This window comes from Bombus impatiens, unplaced genomic scaffold (assembly GCF_000188095.3).
Source record: "Bombus impatiens unplaced genomic scaffold, BIMP_2.2 scf_0647, whole genome shotgun sequence".
In the NCBI taxonomy this organism is placed as follows: Eukaryota; Metazoa; Arthropoda; class Insecta; order Hymenoptera; family Apidae; genus Bombus; species Bombus impatiens.
Window position 1 is genome coordinate 1147204 of NT_177066.1, and position 20059 is coordinate 1167262.

General features: G+C 43.2%; 1 protein-coding gene across 1 annotated transcript in view; it reads left to right on the top strand.

Annotated features, from left to right (window-relative positions):
* Nucleotides 1–20059, top strand: part of LOC100742105 (cysteine-rich motor neuron 1 protein-like) — a 159018-nt gene that overhangs the window by 2224 nt on the left and 136735 nt on the right. The window contains exons 2-4 of the mRNA XM_003492017.4: nucleotides 101–423; nucleotides 4175–4317; nucleotides 19750–19974. Of these exons, the coding sequence (XP_003492065.1) occupies nucleotides 278–423; nucleotides 4175–4317; nucleotides 19750–19974 (514 nt within the window). The 5' untranslated portion in view covers nucleotides 101–277. The remainder of the gene's footprint in view (nucleotides 1–100; nucleotides 424–4174; nucleotides 4318–19749; nucleotides 19975–20059) is intronic.

Sequence of the window (20059 nt, forward strand, 5' to 3'; positions counted from 1 at the left end):
GGGGAGGGGGGGTGGGGCTCTGCGTTGGAATCGGTAACTCGATCCTCGCGTAAAACACAAAGTTTGTTCGTGGCAAGACAACGATAGAACATGTGTCTAGGTGTGCGGTTGACGAACCGGAGCTGAGATGTACGTCCTGGCGAATCGTTTCGCGATGAACTGATCTCGCGATTCGAGGGACGACGTTTTCGGGTCGAGTCCGTGATCGTGCGTGGCTGCCAGGACAAACAGGGACGAGATAAAGAACGAAGAAGAAAGCGGCGGAGGAGGAGGAAAAATGAGGGCCTCGTTGCTGTTGCTGGGGGGCATCGTGGTATTCTCGCTCGCGGTCGCGAGAGCTCTCTCCTGCGTATGTTCGCCCTTCGAGTGTGACATTCTCACCGACGACGACTGCCCCGGAGGCCTCACTTGGGATCCCTGCAGGTAAGCCACGCGCCAGTTTCTTTTCCTCGCTAATTCTCAGGTAACTAACTCTTCCGGAATTCTCAACGATTCACGCGATTTTAATAAGCGTACGTTATAGCGCGTAAGATACAGATATTGTACGTAGCATTGTAAATAATCTCCGTGGTATAGCGACGACAGTTGTAAGTCATCGGTATTCAGAGCTACGTAGAACGCGTCGGCTCTTACCAAAGATTCGCCCGAATATCCAAACCTTAATACTCGCCCGATTTTACGATCATAAAATTATTATACGGCAATCGAGCTTCTTCGGAATCGTGTCTACATCCCTGGCGCTGGTTTATTCTTCGAATTAACGTCTGTCACGAGAAAGTGCACGATCGTTTCGTTTCTGTAACTTGCCACTGCTCTGAAGGTTGTCGCGCTTACGAACGGTTCTTTCCGCGTTCTTCGCGCTCTTCCGATCGGTTAAACTTTCGACTCGCTCCACTCGTCAGCCAACAATTTTCTTTCAACAGCCACGACTTACACATAGGAAACATGTTACAGGCATCGTTAATCACATCCGCCAACCAAAAGCCAATATTTAGCTTTTTCTCCTCTTCCTGTAAACAACATTCGACATTTTCGCGCGTCTGTCGTATTCATCGAGAGATCCCGTGCAATTAAAATCTCTAGTAAAACAGAGATTCCGGTTCCTTTTTCAACGAAGAGGAAAAAGTTCTGCTCTTTGTTACGCAGCGTTCTTTGTCAGGTGAATTTTATTCCGGTATTAGCGGCGCACTGATGAAAAATAGCGTTTGATAAAGCGAAGCTTGAATATTCAAACTAGGAGTGAACAAAAGCGTCAGTCATTGAAATTTCATGCCGTTTTTTGCTTGCACGTTCGATCGACCAGCGAATCGATCGTTTTTCCCCCATAACACCGTATTTTTTCCCCACGCAGCGGTAAACAATAAATCGATCAACACTACGATTTATAATATTCATTAATCTATAATAATTGTCCCGTGGAAATTCGAACGCAAACAACATCCGATTGAAATTCTTCCTTTTCCTTGAGTAAGACCTTCCATGGGTTAACGATGCAGCCCTCGTTTGTCAAATTGAAAATGCGAAGATTGAATTCGCGACGGATCTTCTCCATCTGCAAGGGCTGTGAGGTCGTTTTGAATTCGATACGCGTAGCTAACGTTTATCACGACGAGGAATTCTCGGTGAGTCCTTTAGGTAAAGGGAATTACTGGAACGGGATGGGACGCGATGCGATGGTTAAAATCGAGCTCGAAGACGTAAACGGAAGGGTAACATTCCGGTAAACGAGATATTTTAAGGCGAAGGATCTGCGCTCTAGATTTTGCACAGGGTAAACAGTTCACGATCCTCGAGTCTTTCTTTCGAATATGAAATTCGCCGTATTTCTGTTCATATTCGTAGTCTCTCGTATTGGTAAATTGCTCCGTGATAGCGATACGACGATCAAGTTGCGTTTTATTTCGTTGGTTATACTAGAAAAATCTCTTCTGCAAATGACTAATTGTCGATAGTTAATGGCCTGCGGTAAACGGGAATCGTACGATAGCAACGTTTTTTCGATCCGATGACGAATCACGCGGTTTCCTTGTTCGAATGGCTCGAACGATTTAACCACGTTCGCGCGATGCAAAAGACACTTTAAGATAGATTTATACTTTGTACCATACAGAAACGGTAACGTCGCACGTCTTCCGTTCGGTGACGGATAGTGTGAACGGTCTCGTCTGAAACACATGTTTCGATGTTCTGTCGTGCCAGCGCCGTTCCGTACGTAACGTGTCGGAACGGATCCGCTACGCTATACGTATACGAACAGACCTATCTTACTACTGGCAAGAATGTTCGTCGAGAGTATGTAAGTTCACCTTTAAGGTCGATTTATTATTAATCGTATTCGACGCGGAACGCACACACACGGACGCTAGTATTCGTATTATACGTACGTTTGTCGAACGACGACATTCAATCAGTCAGTCAACACAAAGCGATTCGTGAAGGTCTATATTGGGTTGGCAAGTAAGTGATTGCGGATTTTGTCATTAGGTGGTATTGACAAAATCCGCAATCGCTTAATTGCCAATCCAATAATACCGAGCAAAAGTGTTTTTTCATTGAAGTATGAATTGTATTATATAAGTACGTATTACATTTACCGGATTCTTCCAGTTTCCTTCCAATTTTAACCCATGCTGCTCCTTTTTCTTCATTATCGTCGCCATTTCTATCTTGTTGATCGCGTGAAAAAATATAATCTCCAAGTTCAGTAAGTTTTTCAAAATCCATCATTAGCGCCTGTTGCTGTTACTGTTACGTTCGAACATACGACGCACACTGTCAGCATCGACGCGTTCCGTATCCGACAAAGTAAGTTCGTTCCGATTTACACTCGATTCGATATACATTTATTGAATTATATAGGTGGCATTTTGTTCCACAACCTTTCTCCATTTTCCATCTCAACTCGAATATTCCATCCTTCCAGAAGCTCTCAGGTTTTTCGGCGAAGAACTTTCCCACGCGATTCTTTACGTCGACCAAAGTGCTTAAAAATCGGAACGAACTTCCCGAGCGACCCAATATATTACGCGAAAATGCCGGACGGTTGGACCGATACGCGTCTGTGCCGATATCATACGATACGTATAAATATTTGTACTGAAATACAAAATATAAAAAAATATTTGTCTGATCGGTGCTGAATTGATACATCCATCTCGTGTTTGCGCGGATAATATAATCCGACCTTTAATCGTAGTTCGTGCAAAGGCATTTACGAAATCGGGGAAACGCGTTCTAAGCTTTGCGCGTTACCGTATGATGTACCGTTGTGCATGTTTCTACGGCATTCATGAGTTTCGATTTGAAAAAGCTCGTTCCACGATACAATTATACCTGCGTGTTATCCTAACGAACACGCGAGTTATCGTTTCAACGTTGAATCATCTTGTTAAACGTACACACGTTGATAACCATCTACATGGCAAATTTTTCTTCCCTTGTACTCATTCCTTTTATTCGTTCGTTTACGTTATTAAAATATATCGCGGCTCGGTACAGAAAAATCATTCGGACTTTCCGAAATTATACGATAACGATAGTAGAGATTCCGAGCGGAAAGTATTTTTCATCAAGTTTTTGTGTCACAGTAGTAAATACTTCATTGCGAGGTAAACCGGATGTAGACGAATCTTGTGTTGTATTATACCGGTTATAAAACGCGTGACGGCAAGGAAAATTGTTTCGTGGAGAGGATGGAGAGAACGCAATATAAAAGAATTGATTGCCCTCGATCCAACAATGAGACCAAGTAATAAAATTGCTCCTCGTACTCGGAAATTTTCTGTACAAGGCGCAACCGGTTCTTTCCCATTATTTTTTCCCTCCCTTTTCCCATTTCTTTCACCCTCGCTTCGTATTTCTTCCCCCCCCCCTCTGAACCCGAGTATTCTTGATTTTCATAAAACGTAAGCGTTATCTTTGGACCGTCGATATAAAACAAGTTGAAGCTCGTTTACTTATCGCGGCTATATTACGTCTGAATTTGTTTTCCAAGAAACGAACAATACGATGCTTACTCCCATAGAGAATCGATTTATTTTAATACGCTTTTATAAATTCGCCAAGTCGTTTCTCGTCATTTCTATTACGTTATTGTTCACGCGTCGTGCAAACAAACAAAGCAATTGTTGCAAGCTTCTTCGTGTACGAGTGAATACCCTGTAATGGTTTTCAGATGCTGCAAAGTGTGCGCTCGTGTCGAGGGAGAACCGTGCGGTGGCCTGTTTGGATTTTCCGGAAGTTGTGCTGACGGCTTACAATGTGTCATCAAAAATTTGCTGCCCAACACTCGAGAGGTGGACGAGGGAGTCTGTACAAGTGAGTGGTATCCCGATTTTATTCTCGGATTTATCAAAGTACCGTGGAATCTATTACCTTTATGCGTGGAATCGATGCCGGTCCGATAGCGAAGGAAGAATAATGGTGCGTAGATTTATGAAGCGATTTAAATCTCTTTAGGAATCGATCTTTAGAATCACGATGATTAATAACTCTTGTGCCAGTTCCTGAAACTTGTACCGATCGATTTTTATCATAACGCACAGTTCTTTCGTCTCTGCTTTTTCTTATCCTCTGCAGCGTCAAATTCGATGAAAACTCACACAGAATCACAGGTCATTTTTCTCACGACACGTACTTCGTAGAGAGTACGTTTCTAAGTACTGAATTCTACAGCGGCATATATATGTGTATACAGTGTATTGATAGTAATCGATAATTTAGCACGGTCGATGGTAAACTTTGGTAAAACGATCGTTTCACCGAGGACATTAACGTAATGACATTTGCATCTGACGAAGGCACGAAAAGTAACGTATACGGTAGTTTTTATCCTGCATCGATACAGTTACGTTCTTCCTTTGAATACGTACGTATCTGTTATTGGTTCGTGCGATGCTTTCCAAAGTAATCGATTAATTAGAAACGATCGGAATTCATTCGTTACGTGGATATAACAACTACGATAGATATGTGGCGAGCAATCGAGAAAAAGAAGAGCCACTCGTTTGCTAATCGTGTTGAAATGACGTTAACGAGGACAACCTTTTGCGGTCGTGATTATCGACATGGGGAGGTAATAATAGTATTGCGCCAGGGACGGGTAACGATGCTTGGAAAATTTTACAAACATATTATTTCTATATTCGCGCGGTTGTAAATGCGAATGTAATATAAATTTATTTGCACGTAATATCACGGCACACGATTTAGAATACAAATTGCGTCGTAAATATTATCACGGTGTAAACGTTCGCGACAGTTGAAAAACATTTGGCAACTTTTATTAATAGAAGTAGTTATAGAACCGTTTATTAAGCGCATATCCCGTTAAAAGTCTGGTCGTTATGCGCCAACTACGGCCGTCAAGTTTTCGAATTCGGCCGAATTTCTATATCGTTTTAAGCGGCCTTTCGAGGCAAGTAAAGCAGAAGCGTAGCTTAGGATACATCTTACGAAGTCAATCGATATCGATCTATTCGTCTCGAGCTTTCAAAGAAGCGACTCTTTTGTAAGTTCTATAAACGCTTCTCGTAAGTTCTCGTTTCCGACGAGTAGGTTACCTCGAGGGTTGGAGGATGGTGCGCGATAATAAGAATTGATTTCAAACGAGCATTTACAAGCCGTGCTTCGCTCGACATTCTCTACTCGCGTTCCGTCGCGGTGCACCTTCTGCGACGATGTTTCGTGGTCTTTCGTATTTCAGCTGTTTGCCAATTAACAGTTGCGCACACCTACAAACGATACAAGAGCTTTATCTCGTTTCCATGGAACTCTGCCAACTCTAGTCTCCTCTTCTTTTGACTTTACCTTTTATTTCCCCTCTTAGCTTCGACCTACGGTCCCTTCGTTGAAACTTCTTAACTTTCGACTTTGAGCAACTCGAGCCACGACTGTGGACCCGGCTAGATACGAACGAGACAGCTCCAGCCGCGAATTTAATTGAACAATTTTTCCGCTGCTACTCCGCGTTGTTATTACTTTGTCTCGTGTCTCTAGCGAGGTTAGCAGAAGAAGATAATAGAGGAAACTTTGAAAAAAAGAAAATAAAAGAGGAAAGAACAAAAATCTTGGATTTGGTACAAGGAGAGAAACTAGAACCGCGTTGTTTGAAAAATCTTGAGACACGAAGAAAAAGATTCGAACGTTTAAAGTTATTCGGTATCGTCGCCAGATATATGCCTTAGGGTCGTGATCGTAATTTTGAAGTCTTACATAAGTTGGAGGAATAGCCAGGTACCTGTTTTGATAGCCGTGCCTCATCGTGGATTCTTCCGAACATTGCAATCGTCGTGTTATACCCAACCTGGTTACTATGTACGTTTGTAAATGGCATCGAGTCGATTACGCGTGACAGCGGTTCGAGTTGCTTCTAAGAGTCGAACGTGATCGGTAACCTTGTAAACTGGCAGCTGCCTCGATAGCAAAAACTCGTGTACGATCGCGTGGATCGCGTTAACATCTCGATATCATAATTATCGTTCAATTTATTTACTTAGATCGAGTACGGGACGGATCCTTTGATCCGAACGTTTACGAGTAGCAGTCACGCAAGCGAAACAATATTACACGAGCAAGATTAAACGAGGAGCAGGCTAAACGCGCAAGGTAGCATAATAATAGAAACAAAGTGTAAGAACGAAATAATGATAATAATTTTGCTAATGCCATTCGATGATACAATAGAATAAGATAAAGTGGAATAAGGTAGCGAAAGGAAAGGTAAGAGAGAAAGGAGGAAAATGTTAAATGGAACCACGAACAGTCATCGGAGTGGCGCGCTTAAAAGAGTTTGGACAGCTAATAACGAAGTAAATATCGGTGATTCCTTATTTGCAGTCATTAAGTTTGCGTATCCTAATCCTGCAGTGCCTCGAAAACCGTTGTTTTCGCAGAACGATTTGTCTTCTCCGTTTGTAAGTAAAATCAGCGCTTTTCAATTCCGAAGCGCCGTCATAATTGAAAGAGTTCCTCTTGTTAATGGCGAAAGAAAATAAAGGAGCGATTGTACTCGAAATCTCTTTCCTTTCGATCGAACGCTCTTCAGATTCGAGATCCAACAGCTCATGAACGCTTCGATACTAATTACTCGTACCATCCTCTCGTTATTATCTTAAAGTGGCAGGTAATTGAGTTACTTTGACTCAATTTCCTCGCGTTGGGAATCAAGACTATCTTGCCTTTTATAGATGTATATGAAACGTAGCTGGTCGGCGACGTTAATCCGAGAAAATGCAGTTTGAAAGAATTTGATTTTCGTTCTTTGACATGGAATACTCTTACCTGTTCTTTTTCCGCTACTTCCTCCTCTATTTTTACCTGCGTATTACCCGTTAAACGCCACGTTCTCTCCTATAGTACCGTACTTCTATTCGGCTTGGGTTTTACTTTCCTCGTAAACAGATAATCCTATCAGACCATATAATTTATATAAATCTATTAACCTTTTGATTCGCTGCAGCCTTTGGGAAAGTTATAAATCAATTTTCACGACCATTCAATCTATCGCAAGATCCGAAAGTCTCGTTGGAAACCGTTTAAGAAAAGAGCTGCGCGTACACTTTGGTCGCGAATATGCATGCCTCCGTGAATTTAAGTCGATGCATATGCTCCGGTACTTGACGTGGAAGCTCAGGTACTCAGTATTCATGGAATATCGTTGCTCGAACGTAAGAGGTCGTGACGAGGGGAATAGAGGGAGACGAACAAATTAGTTTAGGTCCTTTATATTTACATTACCGTGCTTTCATTTAAAAACCGCTGGCACAAGCACGCACGCATCGTAAAACTCCAACTTAGGTTTCGCGGTTCGTAAGCTTCCTCGGTAAAATCCTTTCGCTATCGTTTCGTAGTTTTAAATAGGGACAATAGAACGAACACGAACTCTGTGAGCATGTAATCCGTACTAACGAAACCGATCACATGGAACACGAATGGAGATATACGAAAGAGGAAAAATAAGCATGGATATAAAAACCGCGAAGAGGAGAAAACGGTGAAATTTTTACACGTTTGAAACTTTTCCGCTCGTGGAACGTTATTTAACGTAGATGAGAATAATTCATTGCACCGCGTATATTTATTTCATCGTTTGCAGGGAAAAATTTCGTTCGACATTATGGAACGCGTGCAGTTGCGCATATTTTATCCGCTTGGTATCCAACGTGCCTACCGATAGCCAAGTCAGATAGAACCCAATGTACGTTACATCGATTTGTATAACGTGCAACTCAATTAACCAGCGTGATTTACTTTAGCGATCTGCGAGCGCATTTCACGCGACACCTCAGATTATTATTGCAGCCGTACCGAAACCAATCTCATAGATCGAATTTATCGCACTCTCGGATACTTTCTACGTTCGAACGATATTTTTCTCCATTGTTTTTGCCTGTAGGTTTATTTAGCGAATCGCGATGTTCTTGCGAATGAACGATCGATCGTTTCGACGAAATAAAATGAAAACGGAGAGAACACGCGATTCAAGCAAGTTCGCGGTATCTTGGATATTGTATAATTCATCGATGCGATAACTCTGTAGTAAGATTGCCAGTTGTAGTTTTATTCGCGTCTGGGATTCGAGAGTACGCGTACGTCGTAAAACGTAATGTTTAAACGGATAAAGATCCATCGATAAGCGTAACTTATCCGAAATATCGGACGAAGGAAAGGACGAGCGCGGATAGAATTGGGGTTGCTGAACAAACGACGAAGCGTAAAAGGGAAGGCGATCATTATCTCGCGGTAGGACGCGTTGTAGTCCATTGAAACGAGAACAAGTCTGTCTCGACGATCTCGGCGTGGTTAAGGAAAAAGAAGGGAAAGAATGGGAAAGACGGTAGAAGATATCTGAGCATTTACGGACCATTTCCTCGCCGTTGCTCATAATGACGTTATTGCCTTTTCGAGGTTGGCTGGAGGTTGGTGGTAAAACTGTATCTGAATTCGTTAACCACAGACATTATCGGTTTTCGGTCGACGTAGCGGACATGTAAATTCATCTGAATTAGCCAGTACTCGCGACAAATATTACGTTCCTTTTTGCCACACGTTACACAGGAAAATCTGTAGGAGAATTTCGAGAGGAAGGTTCAATTTGTTGCTCGTTTCTACCAACGATATCAAGCACGCGTCTCGTGCATTACCGGACTCATCCGCTTCTGACCGTTGCGATGAGAATGTGCCACGTACGAATGTCGTATACGTAGATTTATGTTTTCTAAAATCGTCATATTGTCGACAGCATTCAACGACGTCCTTGACGTTGAAAGCATTTTTAATCCCTTTGTGTGCATTGCATTTCGTTTAGATGATATCGAGTCTGTCGGACTCGTCGGCTAGACGTGCCGTGTGCCGTTGCTGTTATTCAGAGAAACTTGACGTTCAAAGGGAAGCTTGACGTTCTTTTCCATTTTATTAAGAAGATAGAAGCGGACAGATGCTTTTCCTGCTTCGGCCAGTTATTATTTCCCTGTAAATGCAGGCTGCGCTGCATCCAGTTACCTAGCCTTTATGTAATTGCTTGTTGCAGTGGCCCATTTTTTTAAGCGTCCTAACATTCCACTTCCATAGTTTTTGTATAGATATACGTATAGGTAAAAATTCGAATCGGAGAAATCCGTGAATTTGCCTTCGTACGATAACTCGAGGCAAGGACACTCGCGCATCCATAGTGTATACTCGTATATCCTTGGAAAGAGAGAAGACACGGCAGATCGGCTCTGTACAATCGTACAGCGTGATGGTTAAGTAAACGACGTCAAATAGTTCGTTTTCTTCTTTTTATACGACTATGGATTAAAAATTAGATTATGCAGGCTCGAGTAAGTTTTGTGGTGAAATATTGACCGTAACATTATCTGCACGAGCCACGTATCGTATAGCCGTGTATGTGCGTACGTGTATACGCATACATATATAAACAGCGTGTACGCATCGTTTGCATGGTCGCAAAGTGATATCGAGCTCGATTAACCAGCACGAGCACGTCGTACCCTCTTACGAGTAAGGCGAGATCCTCGGTCAGCCATGAACAACGTTTATGCGATAAATTAATCACAACACTTCAAAGCTCTGCTGTACGAAACATAATTGCGCGAGCGCTTAACAAACGCTACAGGGAAAGTTGAGTTTTTAAACGAATTTCATGTCCTGTACCGTCCGCTTCACCGTTGTAAGTTTCCAAGCTGTTGTCTGCTCAGTCTATCAGGTATCAGCCTATTCGACCGAAAGTTTCAATTATTTCTTTACCTATTTATTTATTCGTGTATTTATTTATTTACGGGGAAAAATAACGCATTTAGAGTAAACGCGTTAATACGAAAGTATCACGTATTAAATTCATAAAAATATATAGACGCCAATTTATACAGGTAAAATTCATTAAGGACAACGAATCAATAATTGTCGATTAGAACACGGAACGATACGAGAAATTCTTAATTACTAGATTGAAAGAAGATATCAATTATATATATATATATATATATATTTATGAGACTCGGTTAAATTTCGCGAATTTTTAAGCGTCGCTGCTCCAACTATATTTACATATTTATACTTCCAAGATTCTTTCGTAACGAGAGTCCTATTAAAACCAAAAGCACCGTGTTTACTCGGCGTGAATATGGGTTACTACTTAAAAGAACGTGGAACGGCTCTTTCATAGGAGTTGCATGCCTGTGTCGATGGAAACCGAAGGAAGTTTGGCAAACGATAACGTGGTATACATTCGGTAAAGTTCTTTGCCACGGACCGTGACTAATTTCGCAGAAAAGTTTCGATGAAACTGATAGTCGCTAGACTGCGAGGAAATTCTGTAGAATTTAATAATCATCACCGGGATCTCATAGAGATCTGTTTTTAATCACGGTATGCCGAAATTACGAAACGACGAATCTGACTTTTCACCAGTTGTTCTACGTATACGTGTAATATCGTTGCGCCGTTCAACCAATGCACCGCAAAACTACCGTGAGAAAGAAATCGCGAGAATTTGCGAGCGTTCTTATCGAATCTTACCTGACGTAGTATCTGTTGGTACCGGAACACTGCATTATCTACGTAATGGAACTGCATTACGAAATACTTTCGTCGAGGATTTCAACTAAAACCACCCTAGATAATTGAAGAACGTCGTTGCATAAAACAATTTTCAAGCAATGTTCCGTGGCAACATGGAAGCAAAGAGAAAACCGATTGGTAGGTCCGTTGATCCTTGTTTGGTTTCCTTCGATAAAGTTTCCTGCGAATATGTTGGTGTTCGTAGCGAGACGATAGAGAAATAACAGTTAGCCAAAAACGGTGAAGCTTCGGCTTTGGAAAATCTGCGGAACGAATGGAAACGATCGGTCGAGGAAGGTGTGCGAAATATTTAAGCTGAAATACGAATCACAGCCTGAAAATGTGAATGCTTCTTCTCTTTCTTTCGTTTATCGCGAAAAATCTATAATCGCTGGCCGTTTTTGCATCGGTACACGGAGTGCAATGAACGCTGGCGTAGAAAAAAAGCTGCTCGTCCTCGTTCGTTGTCGAGGGGATGCATACATGCGTCACGAGTACACGCTTCAGGCTCTATGTCTTATGCAGTAGCGTAACGGAGATGATTCGCTTTTCAGAAGAAAATCCTTAGCGCGAGAACACCATGCATTTTGGAACGGTGGAAATGGCGTCGAAGCGCGACGACGACCGGGCCGATGGTAGCGGCAGGTCTTTAAAGATGAATTCGTTTAACTCCCCTGCCGCGGCTCGTCATTCTCGAGTATTTTTTACTTCAACCGTGAGTTCGTACTGTGGCATTACGTAAACCTTCGGATGACTGCTTTTCCACCGTACAGTAGTCATTCTGCGAGATACATTGTACCGTAGCAGTAGAAATAGTGCGAGCAAGTTTACAACGCGGTGCCGTCGTGCACCGTGTTTCCTTCAAATATTCATAAACGAGACGATGAAACGCGCTAAACTCCATTTACTCTTGGCGACGCGACAGTTCGCGCGATTCCTAAAGCGTTTCACCGTGGTCTGTGCACACGCGATAACTTCTCTATCCTCGCGAACGCGTATTATAAATATTTGAAACGACACAGTCTGATAAAACGTCGTTGCTGTCGACGACAGATGGTAAAAAGATTGGGCGCGGCGCGCGGTACAACACTGCGTGAAAGAGCTTGCTCGCAATTTCGATGTTTGATCGCTTTTACGCGCTTTGCTTCGCGCCCGATTTACCAGCAACGACGGACAATGAGAAACCATTTTTCCTTTTTAACGAACGCGCCAACCTTTTCTAGAAAAAGAGTTCACGTTTACGCGCGCTACTACGTCGAAAACGTTGCTTTGTCGAAAAGAGTAATGTACCGAGCGCGCGTATTCGCTTTTAAACCTACCCTTAACATTTTGTCACCGAGTACAGTGTAATTACGAAGTCGAGTCCGGTATGCTAAAAAAAGAGGAACGCGCATATTAAGCTTGCTTTTATGACAGAGAATATTACACGAACGCAAAGTTATATTTTTCCCTCGCTGGCTAATTTAGCAATAAAATGTAGAATTTCCAACAGGCCCGACCGCGTCTCGCGAATATCGTAATAATATCGCGATGGATCGATTTTAAGGACGCTTACAGAATACCAGTATCGAGGCTGATTCCGTTTAATTGCCCCGAAGAAAAAGATAGCGAACCGATCAACAACATTGAAACGAAATCGCGGCGGTTCACATATCGATGTTGGATATTCGATTGCCTGGTAAGGCCGCAATAAAATCGCAAGGGTCGCGAGTAATAGTCGGTCTGTGGTCGATGGCAGGCTTCGAGTCGGCCATCGAGGCGACTCAACGTCCATACCGGGAAACCTCGTTTCGAATCAAATAAACGAAGAATAGTCCATTTCCAACGACAGATGTTCTTCCGTTCAGGTGCATATAGATTGCGGCTGTATGCATGCCACGCGTCGAATATCATCGTCCGTAATAGCCTCTGGTATAAACAGTAGTTTACATCGCGTCACATCGGTCCGCACGAGTTTGCCTCGCGCAGTTATACGTTATATTATACGTACACCTATGTTATATATTACCTTTATATATGTATTTACACAGCGAGGGACAAGAGTATTCGTACATTTTTTAGAACGGAATAACTTTTTTACAATTTTTTTTTTTTGAGACGTTGAAGCGATTAGTTCTTTGGATGGCGTGTAAAACATTTATTGAGAAAATCGTAATTGGTCGGAATAGCGAAGAAAATAGCAAAGGTCGATTTTTTGCGAGTTTTTCATCCGGGTCCCTAATGAAAATTGAAACAACGCGCTTCGAAGAGGCACGTCAGGTATGCAGGATGTAACAGAATACGCGGAATCCACAGCGAGAGTTGATCGTACACCTAGAAACGACGAAAAAGGTTCATATAAACGTACGATTTATGAGGTACCTCGTTTATGAGGTACAACCAATTTCGTGACGCCTATTGGAAATGTCGAAATACCAAGGTCTCGGAATGGAACGAGCTTTCCAACGAATTTTGGAAACATCAGTAACCGGCCATAGTGTAACCGGACCGTGTAACCGGAACAGTGTAAGATAACAAGACGTCTACGAGTTTACTTTGAAACGCAAGGTGGTCGTTTCGAGCGTCCTCTGTGTAGCTAATTAAACTACAAAAGAATCGTAACAGAAAATTCGTTATATCTCATAAACGAAGACGGATAGGGTATGCGTATGACTGTATGAATTGTTTCCATTGCTTTTAAGTGTACAATCAGCTCTGGAAATGGTTGACACATGTTCTGTCACATCCTGTATGTATGCGGAAAATTGTATGCAAATCGGTTAATGTGGGAACAAGCGGCAGGCGTCGAAAGATGTAAAAATGATCAGATTTTGGACCGAAAGTCGCGAAAAATTGCAGTTTTCACCGTTTTTAATCGTTTGTTGCTTACAACGATGTTAACCGATTTCGATGAAATTTTCAACATGTATATAGCTGGTGTACATCTTCCAAATGCGTAGCTCAAATTTTCATTACAAGCCCAGATTAAATGTCGTTAAAAGCGACAGTTACATTTTTTTTTGCGCGCGCTAGTCCGATCGATAGCGATTTTTTTGTCAAAAAACTTTTTACCCTACATATTTCTTCATCTATCGAACCAATCCTCTTAACTTCTCGAAAAGAGGCTCAAGTCGTTTGGTGCTATTTTAAAAAAAGTTATTCTGTTTCGAAGAGTGTACGAGTAGTTTTGTTGCTTGCTGTATATATTTACATGCAGGTACGCACACAGGTATACATGTATGTTTCAACCTATGTGTACGTATACAATGTATCGTGTGTACATTGGCGCAGTAATGCAGACACGCGAAAAAATACGTGAATCGCGTGAGTGGAAATTCTGCTTGCACGCGAATGAGGATATTTTGATTTTAGAACGGGTTTCATGTTTCGGTTCTCGTATTTTTTTTCGACTAGTTTGGTAGATGGAAAATTGCTAGCCGTGCGACAAATGTGCCCGAAATACACGCCGCTTCCAATTTGCACGGTTAAAGAACGACTCGGATTGCTCGCGAGAATCGCGGGGCGTAGTTTTCTATTCGTGTCGATTCGCGTTTCAATTCGCACGTATCGCGCGATTCGTGCGACCCACGAATCACGAACGCGTGATATTTTACCATGGCGTGGCAGAAATCTAACATCTAATACGCTCTTAGACTTTACCGTGTTCCAAGTGTCTATAGACTACTCTCTTTCTTCGTCATTCGCGCCTCACCTTTCGGGGTTCGAGATAAAATCGAAATCGTTTGAATTCGCGATCCAACGTTCGCAGAATCGTGGCGTTAACGTCGATCGAAATTAAAACGAAATACGGTGAAAGTTAGATACTTCGAAGAAATTTAGATAGTTCGAAGAAAAAGCGCGTTTTATAAGCGTGGAAGAACGTGGAACCGTGGGAAGGGAAAGAATATTTATTTTGCCAGCGAGTTCTATCGAGTCGCTTCGGTACTTTTCAAAGTTGGAACGTCCGAACGCTCGAAACTTGGAAAGTCATCGGCTGATTTCCCCTTCGGTTTCGCGGTCTTTACGTCCGAGTAAAGAAGTCGTATCGCTAAAGGGACGATCGCAAAGTATAGCCAAGAAGGAAAGTAAACGGAGCCGAGATTAATAAATGTACGTGACCGGATTGCGATTTCGACGAAGAAAAAGCATCGCGAGTAACTCTGTGGCCTACGTATCGGCGTACGTACGGCGAGGCAACGTAGGAAGCCCAGTTTCTCAATGTCGAGCAACAAATCTTGAGAATGGCCCGCAAGCGTACGCGCTACTTGGCTGGCATTTCTATGCGACTCTTCGTTCGCCTGTATCTACCTTTTCGTAACTGTGCGCCAAATGAATTTCGCACGAGAACGAACACACGCGCTCAAAAGTCTGTAGATCATCTCTGCTATTCGGTACGCGTTGTTCGATCGAACGTACTTCTCCATTTATGATCAAAGAAATATTTAACGTAACTGTCGGAACGCTTTCATTGCGCATCTTCCATTACCGTTCCTGTGCTCTAACGCTGTACAACCGAAAAAGCGTAGGTGTCTTCGCCCAAATACATACGCGTACTATGTACACTCTGGCTGAAAGCACGCGCTAGTTATCTCTAAAAGGGGAAGAGAAAAAAATGGAAAATCGGATGGAATCGCGTCGATTAAGATTCGTAGGTTTTCGATCGGTGCGTATCGGCGAGCGACGTCATAGATAGAAGGTAAATAGATTCGCAAACGCGGATGTTGTTTAACGAAAGGCGGGGAAGAATACGCGTAATCACGCGAACATAAACGGTCGATACAGAAATCGACAAAGGAGATATTGTGGCAGGTATATGGCGACTTTCGTCTGTGCGATAGACGGAGCGAGTACTCACTTACTTTAAGAAGGATAGAGTAAATAAGTTGAGCGAAGGATTCGTTGTGTACGCTGAGTTGCGAGGTCTATAGGCAGTCTGTCGGTCTGTATACGACTGCAATCGATTACTTGCTTTATTTCGCGTAAGCCGCTGGGACTTCACCGAGCTGTGTGCGATTACATTGGCAGCCGCGTTGCGTTGGTGTACGAGCGTGTGCGAATGCGCCGGTGCGCTCGCGTGCGCTGCAGGATATCAGACTGAGTGATGTGCAATTCGTGACATTACGTGAATCGGTAGGAGACAGTAGATCCGAAGCGAGAGATACACGATGTTATAACATCGATGGATGCACGGGATGACCTGAATGCATCGCATGGATTTTGCGATTTTATATCTGATAGGATACTGATCGAGAGAAAGCAAACACGCAACTGCAATTTTTACCGTGTTGTGGATGTCTCTATCGTCGAACGTATCGCGCCTGTGTTCGCATTCTATTCTATGCCGGTTTCGATACAAGTCGCGTGTCTTGACGCCTGTCCGATCACGCGATCAAAAACGATCCATCTCATCGTTAAAACTTTAAACGGTGAACGGCTCAAGGGAATCTCTGCTTTTTTCAAACGCGTTATTTCGAATTCCGCGGCAATACAACGCCAGTTTTCAACCTACTTTCTGCGAATAGCACGAATCGTAAGAAAAATTTGCTCGATTTACAGTCGATACGTATCTATATGTATATGCGTCGACGAATCTCGTAACGTTCGTATCGTTACTCTTTCCGCCAACGTCGGGATGTTTCATTGAATTTACTATAATTTTCTGTACTACCGTGCGTTACGTATGCTGTAAAAACAAGCTCGCTTCTTTCCGATAGCTGTTCTTTGTGACTGGAAAAATAAGGGCTTGGAAACGGAACGTCTACTTCGTAAGTAGACAGTGGTTGTGGAAAATTTATGATCTCGATGGAAAATTTTCTGCATGTATGGAATAATATCCGGTGGCTGCCCGAGGAACCGACCCGTTTTTATCGTCCCGCCGTGCAACAAATACGCGTAATTTATCCCTCGCTAACGAATTTCGCGCGTGATTTTTCATAAAATTACGGAAAAGTCCACCCGAACTCGATTCGCAAATACGCACGTTTCTGCAAACAACGACGCGGCCTTTTCGTTCTCCCGATATTTCCCCGTTCCATTCCCAAAGTTATACTTCCGCAAACTGGAAATTTAATTAAACAAACGTAATCGCGGTAACGCGAACTAACAGATAGCGAAATGGAATTTTCCAGGGCGTCTTACCATACATCGGGCTTCGTACAGCGCTGCTCGATTCTTCGAATTAAAAGACGCTGCACGCGTCGCCTTTATTTCGCTATTTTTCCTATGAATAATTTACTCTGCAGAGATTATAGAAGAAAGTTATAGGATAAATCCGTCCGATTAGGAGTTTTGCCCGAAGCGAACAATAACGAACGTAGCTCGTAATTGTTGTAGATCGTCGATCATCGTTCGCGTGACAGGTAATGAGAACGCATAGTTTTAGTTTCCGGTTCGTTTAATTGTTACGGACGCGCACGTCGGGTCGGAAAACGGATAGCTGTCAAGCCGGACGGTGCATTCTGATTTCGCGGTTTTTGCACTATGCGCGCGGATGGGATTGAAAAAAAAGTCGCCAACTAGTGCCGGTAATTTTGCATTTTCCGTCAACGGATGATTCTGCACCGTGACTTCTGGTAAACGCGCACGGACTGATTAAGTCGTCTCTCGTTTCGCGCGTATAATTTACTTACAATTAGCTTCTGACGGAGCCATTATTTTTTATAACAGTATTTGCTTCGTAGCCAGGGACGTACATATACGTTGTCGTTGTCCCGCGCTGACGTTTCGCACAGACCGCGACGTGCGGTGAATTTTTTTTCACTCGTTCGCTGCAGGAAAATCAGCTTCCGCGAACGCAAAATATTTAACTATTGATTTTTCGTCGCGCGCGCAATACTGGCCGGTCGTAACAAAACTTGATCAGAGATAATCTCTTTGTTCTGTTTGCGCCGAAGCAATAAACTTTTACAATATTTTTACGCGCATTTTCGTTCCGCTGGCATGCGCCGTGCGAATATTTCTCAATCCTTTACCTTTCGGAACGTAAAATCACAAATTTAATATAGCTGGCCGAATGTCGCGCGTAAAATACGATTTCTACATCCGTGCGATTCTACACGCGCTCGTACCACCGGCTTCCGCTGAAATAAAAAGCAAGAAATCCATCGGAAATTGCCAAATATCACGCATACGCCGCCATCGTCGCATCGTTCGCATCGAAATCGTCTACGTAATCGTACTTGCGCGTATCGTTAGAACGAGCACGTTCAAGTCTGCGTTCTACATTTACTTTGAAGGCATCCTCGTTATCGGAAATGGAACATCTTTGCCAGTTGGTGATGAACTCGTCTAACTCCCGCGTTTCCGACGATCGCATTGTCCGAAAATTTCGCTCTGTCTTGATCTAAGGACGTGGAACGCGGTTGCGGCGGTGGCGGAGCGGCGCGGCGCGGCGCGGCGCGACGGCGGCAGCGGTGGCAATTCGGTAGAGTGCGTTCGCTCTCTTGGTGTGTACTCGGCGAACCACGGCCAATTAGCCGGAAGCACATTCAAGCCATTAGCCCGAAATGAATTCGCGTTTACAATTTGCTTCAGCGTGGAACGTCGATCGGTAAACCAATCGGTAAATTCGATTTCCGGGACGCTCGACCGTGGATTATTAAACTTATCGATCGAATAAGCCTGGCTTTGCTATATCTGCTCTCAACTTGCTTATAGCGAAGTTACGGCCGTCCTTCCGACGAGTAATTTCGTTCTTCTTATTGCTTCTTCGCGCTTAAGACTCTATAAAAGCGAAAGCAACTGTCTCGAAGAGAATCGTTTCCGTGTACGTGTATACGATATTCCAATAGGTTCTAAACCGTTCGCCTGATTCTCGGTGGATTCGCAATCCGGTTTTGCACGCCGCTTGTAATTGAATCCGAATTTGTCGTTGGAGCACGTAGCGAGTATCGTTAGGAAACCGCATTATATTCTCCCGGGTACGATAGGAGCCTTAGTCCGATCTGACATACATTGTACCTGTCCCGTTTACCGATGTTAGCAACCGCGTAATTGCATGGACTTTCTCGCGTCCTCTTGTCCCCCACGAGAACTCGCTTCGCATCCCCAACGACCTCACGTTCTCTCTAATCGTCGTAAATATAGATTATTCTTTTTTCGATCGTTAATGTCGAAACGAATCACAATCAACGACAACCCGCCTACCTCGACACTAAATAAGATCCCATGGAATTTTTGTGTCCGTTTCTTTGGCGCGTTCTACTAAACGCAGATACGTACGGCGTATTAACGCTTCCACGTGCTTTTTTTTTTATTTTATTACGATCGGTACGATTAAATATTCATATTTGTCGCGATACGTATAATCGAATAAGGTCGAACGCGAATAAGGTCGAAGGCAGAGGACGAAATAAAAATTTTTACGTTGCGGTAGTTACAAACGGTCTGGCAGTTTCGATTTCCATTTCGGATCTATCTCGATGTTCCGTTTACAATTATTCATAGCTAGCTCGCGAAAAAAAAAAAAAAATAAAGGGGGAAAGGTAAATAAAACAAGGCAAGTTGCAAATAAAGCTGCGGCAACGACATACGTGTATACGTGATCGCGTTGTTTACTTACGCCCATTTCTAGTTGGCGTTCCATTTTTTTCCTCTTTCTACCCTCTTCTCATCCTCTTTTCGTAAACTGCAAACAGCGTAAAACTTCAACGGGAAGAGAAATATCGCAAGTCGTTGTAACTTGTTTTTTGTGGTTGGCCCTTTTTCCAGAGATCCCAGGCAGATGGAGGAGGCATTGCCCGCACGGGCCAAGAATGTCCGAACCTGGTTGCAACTTGGTATCTGAGGGGACCGCCGGACAGAACGGAAATACGGTTGCAACAGGAAAATGCGTTTGTGGGCCGTCGGTGCCGTGGTGTCCGAACGAACCGCGTCCCTACGATTATTCTACTCGACGCGAGTGCACGCTCAACCTTGCTGCAAAGATGAATTACGGTAAGAAATTACCATTATTAGCACGAGAGATTACGATATATCCGATGTACGTATATTGTTCTTGCGATTCTCGGGCCGGAAACGA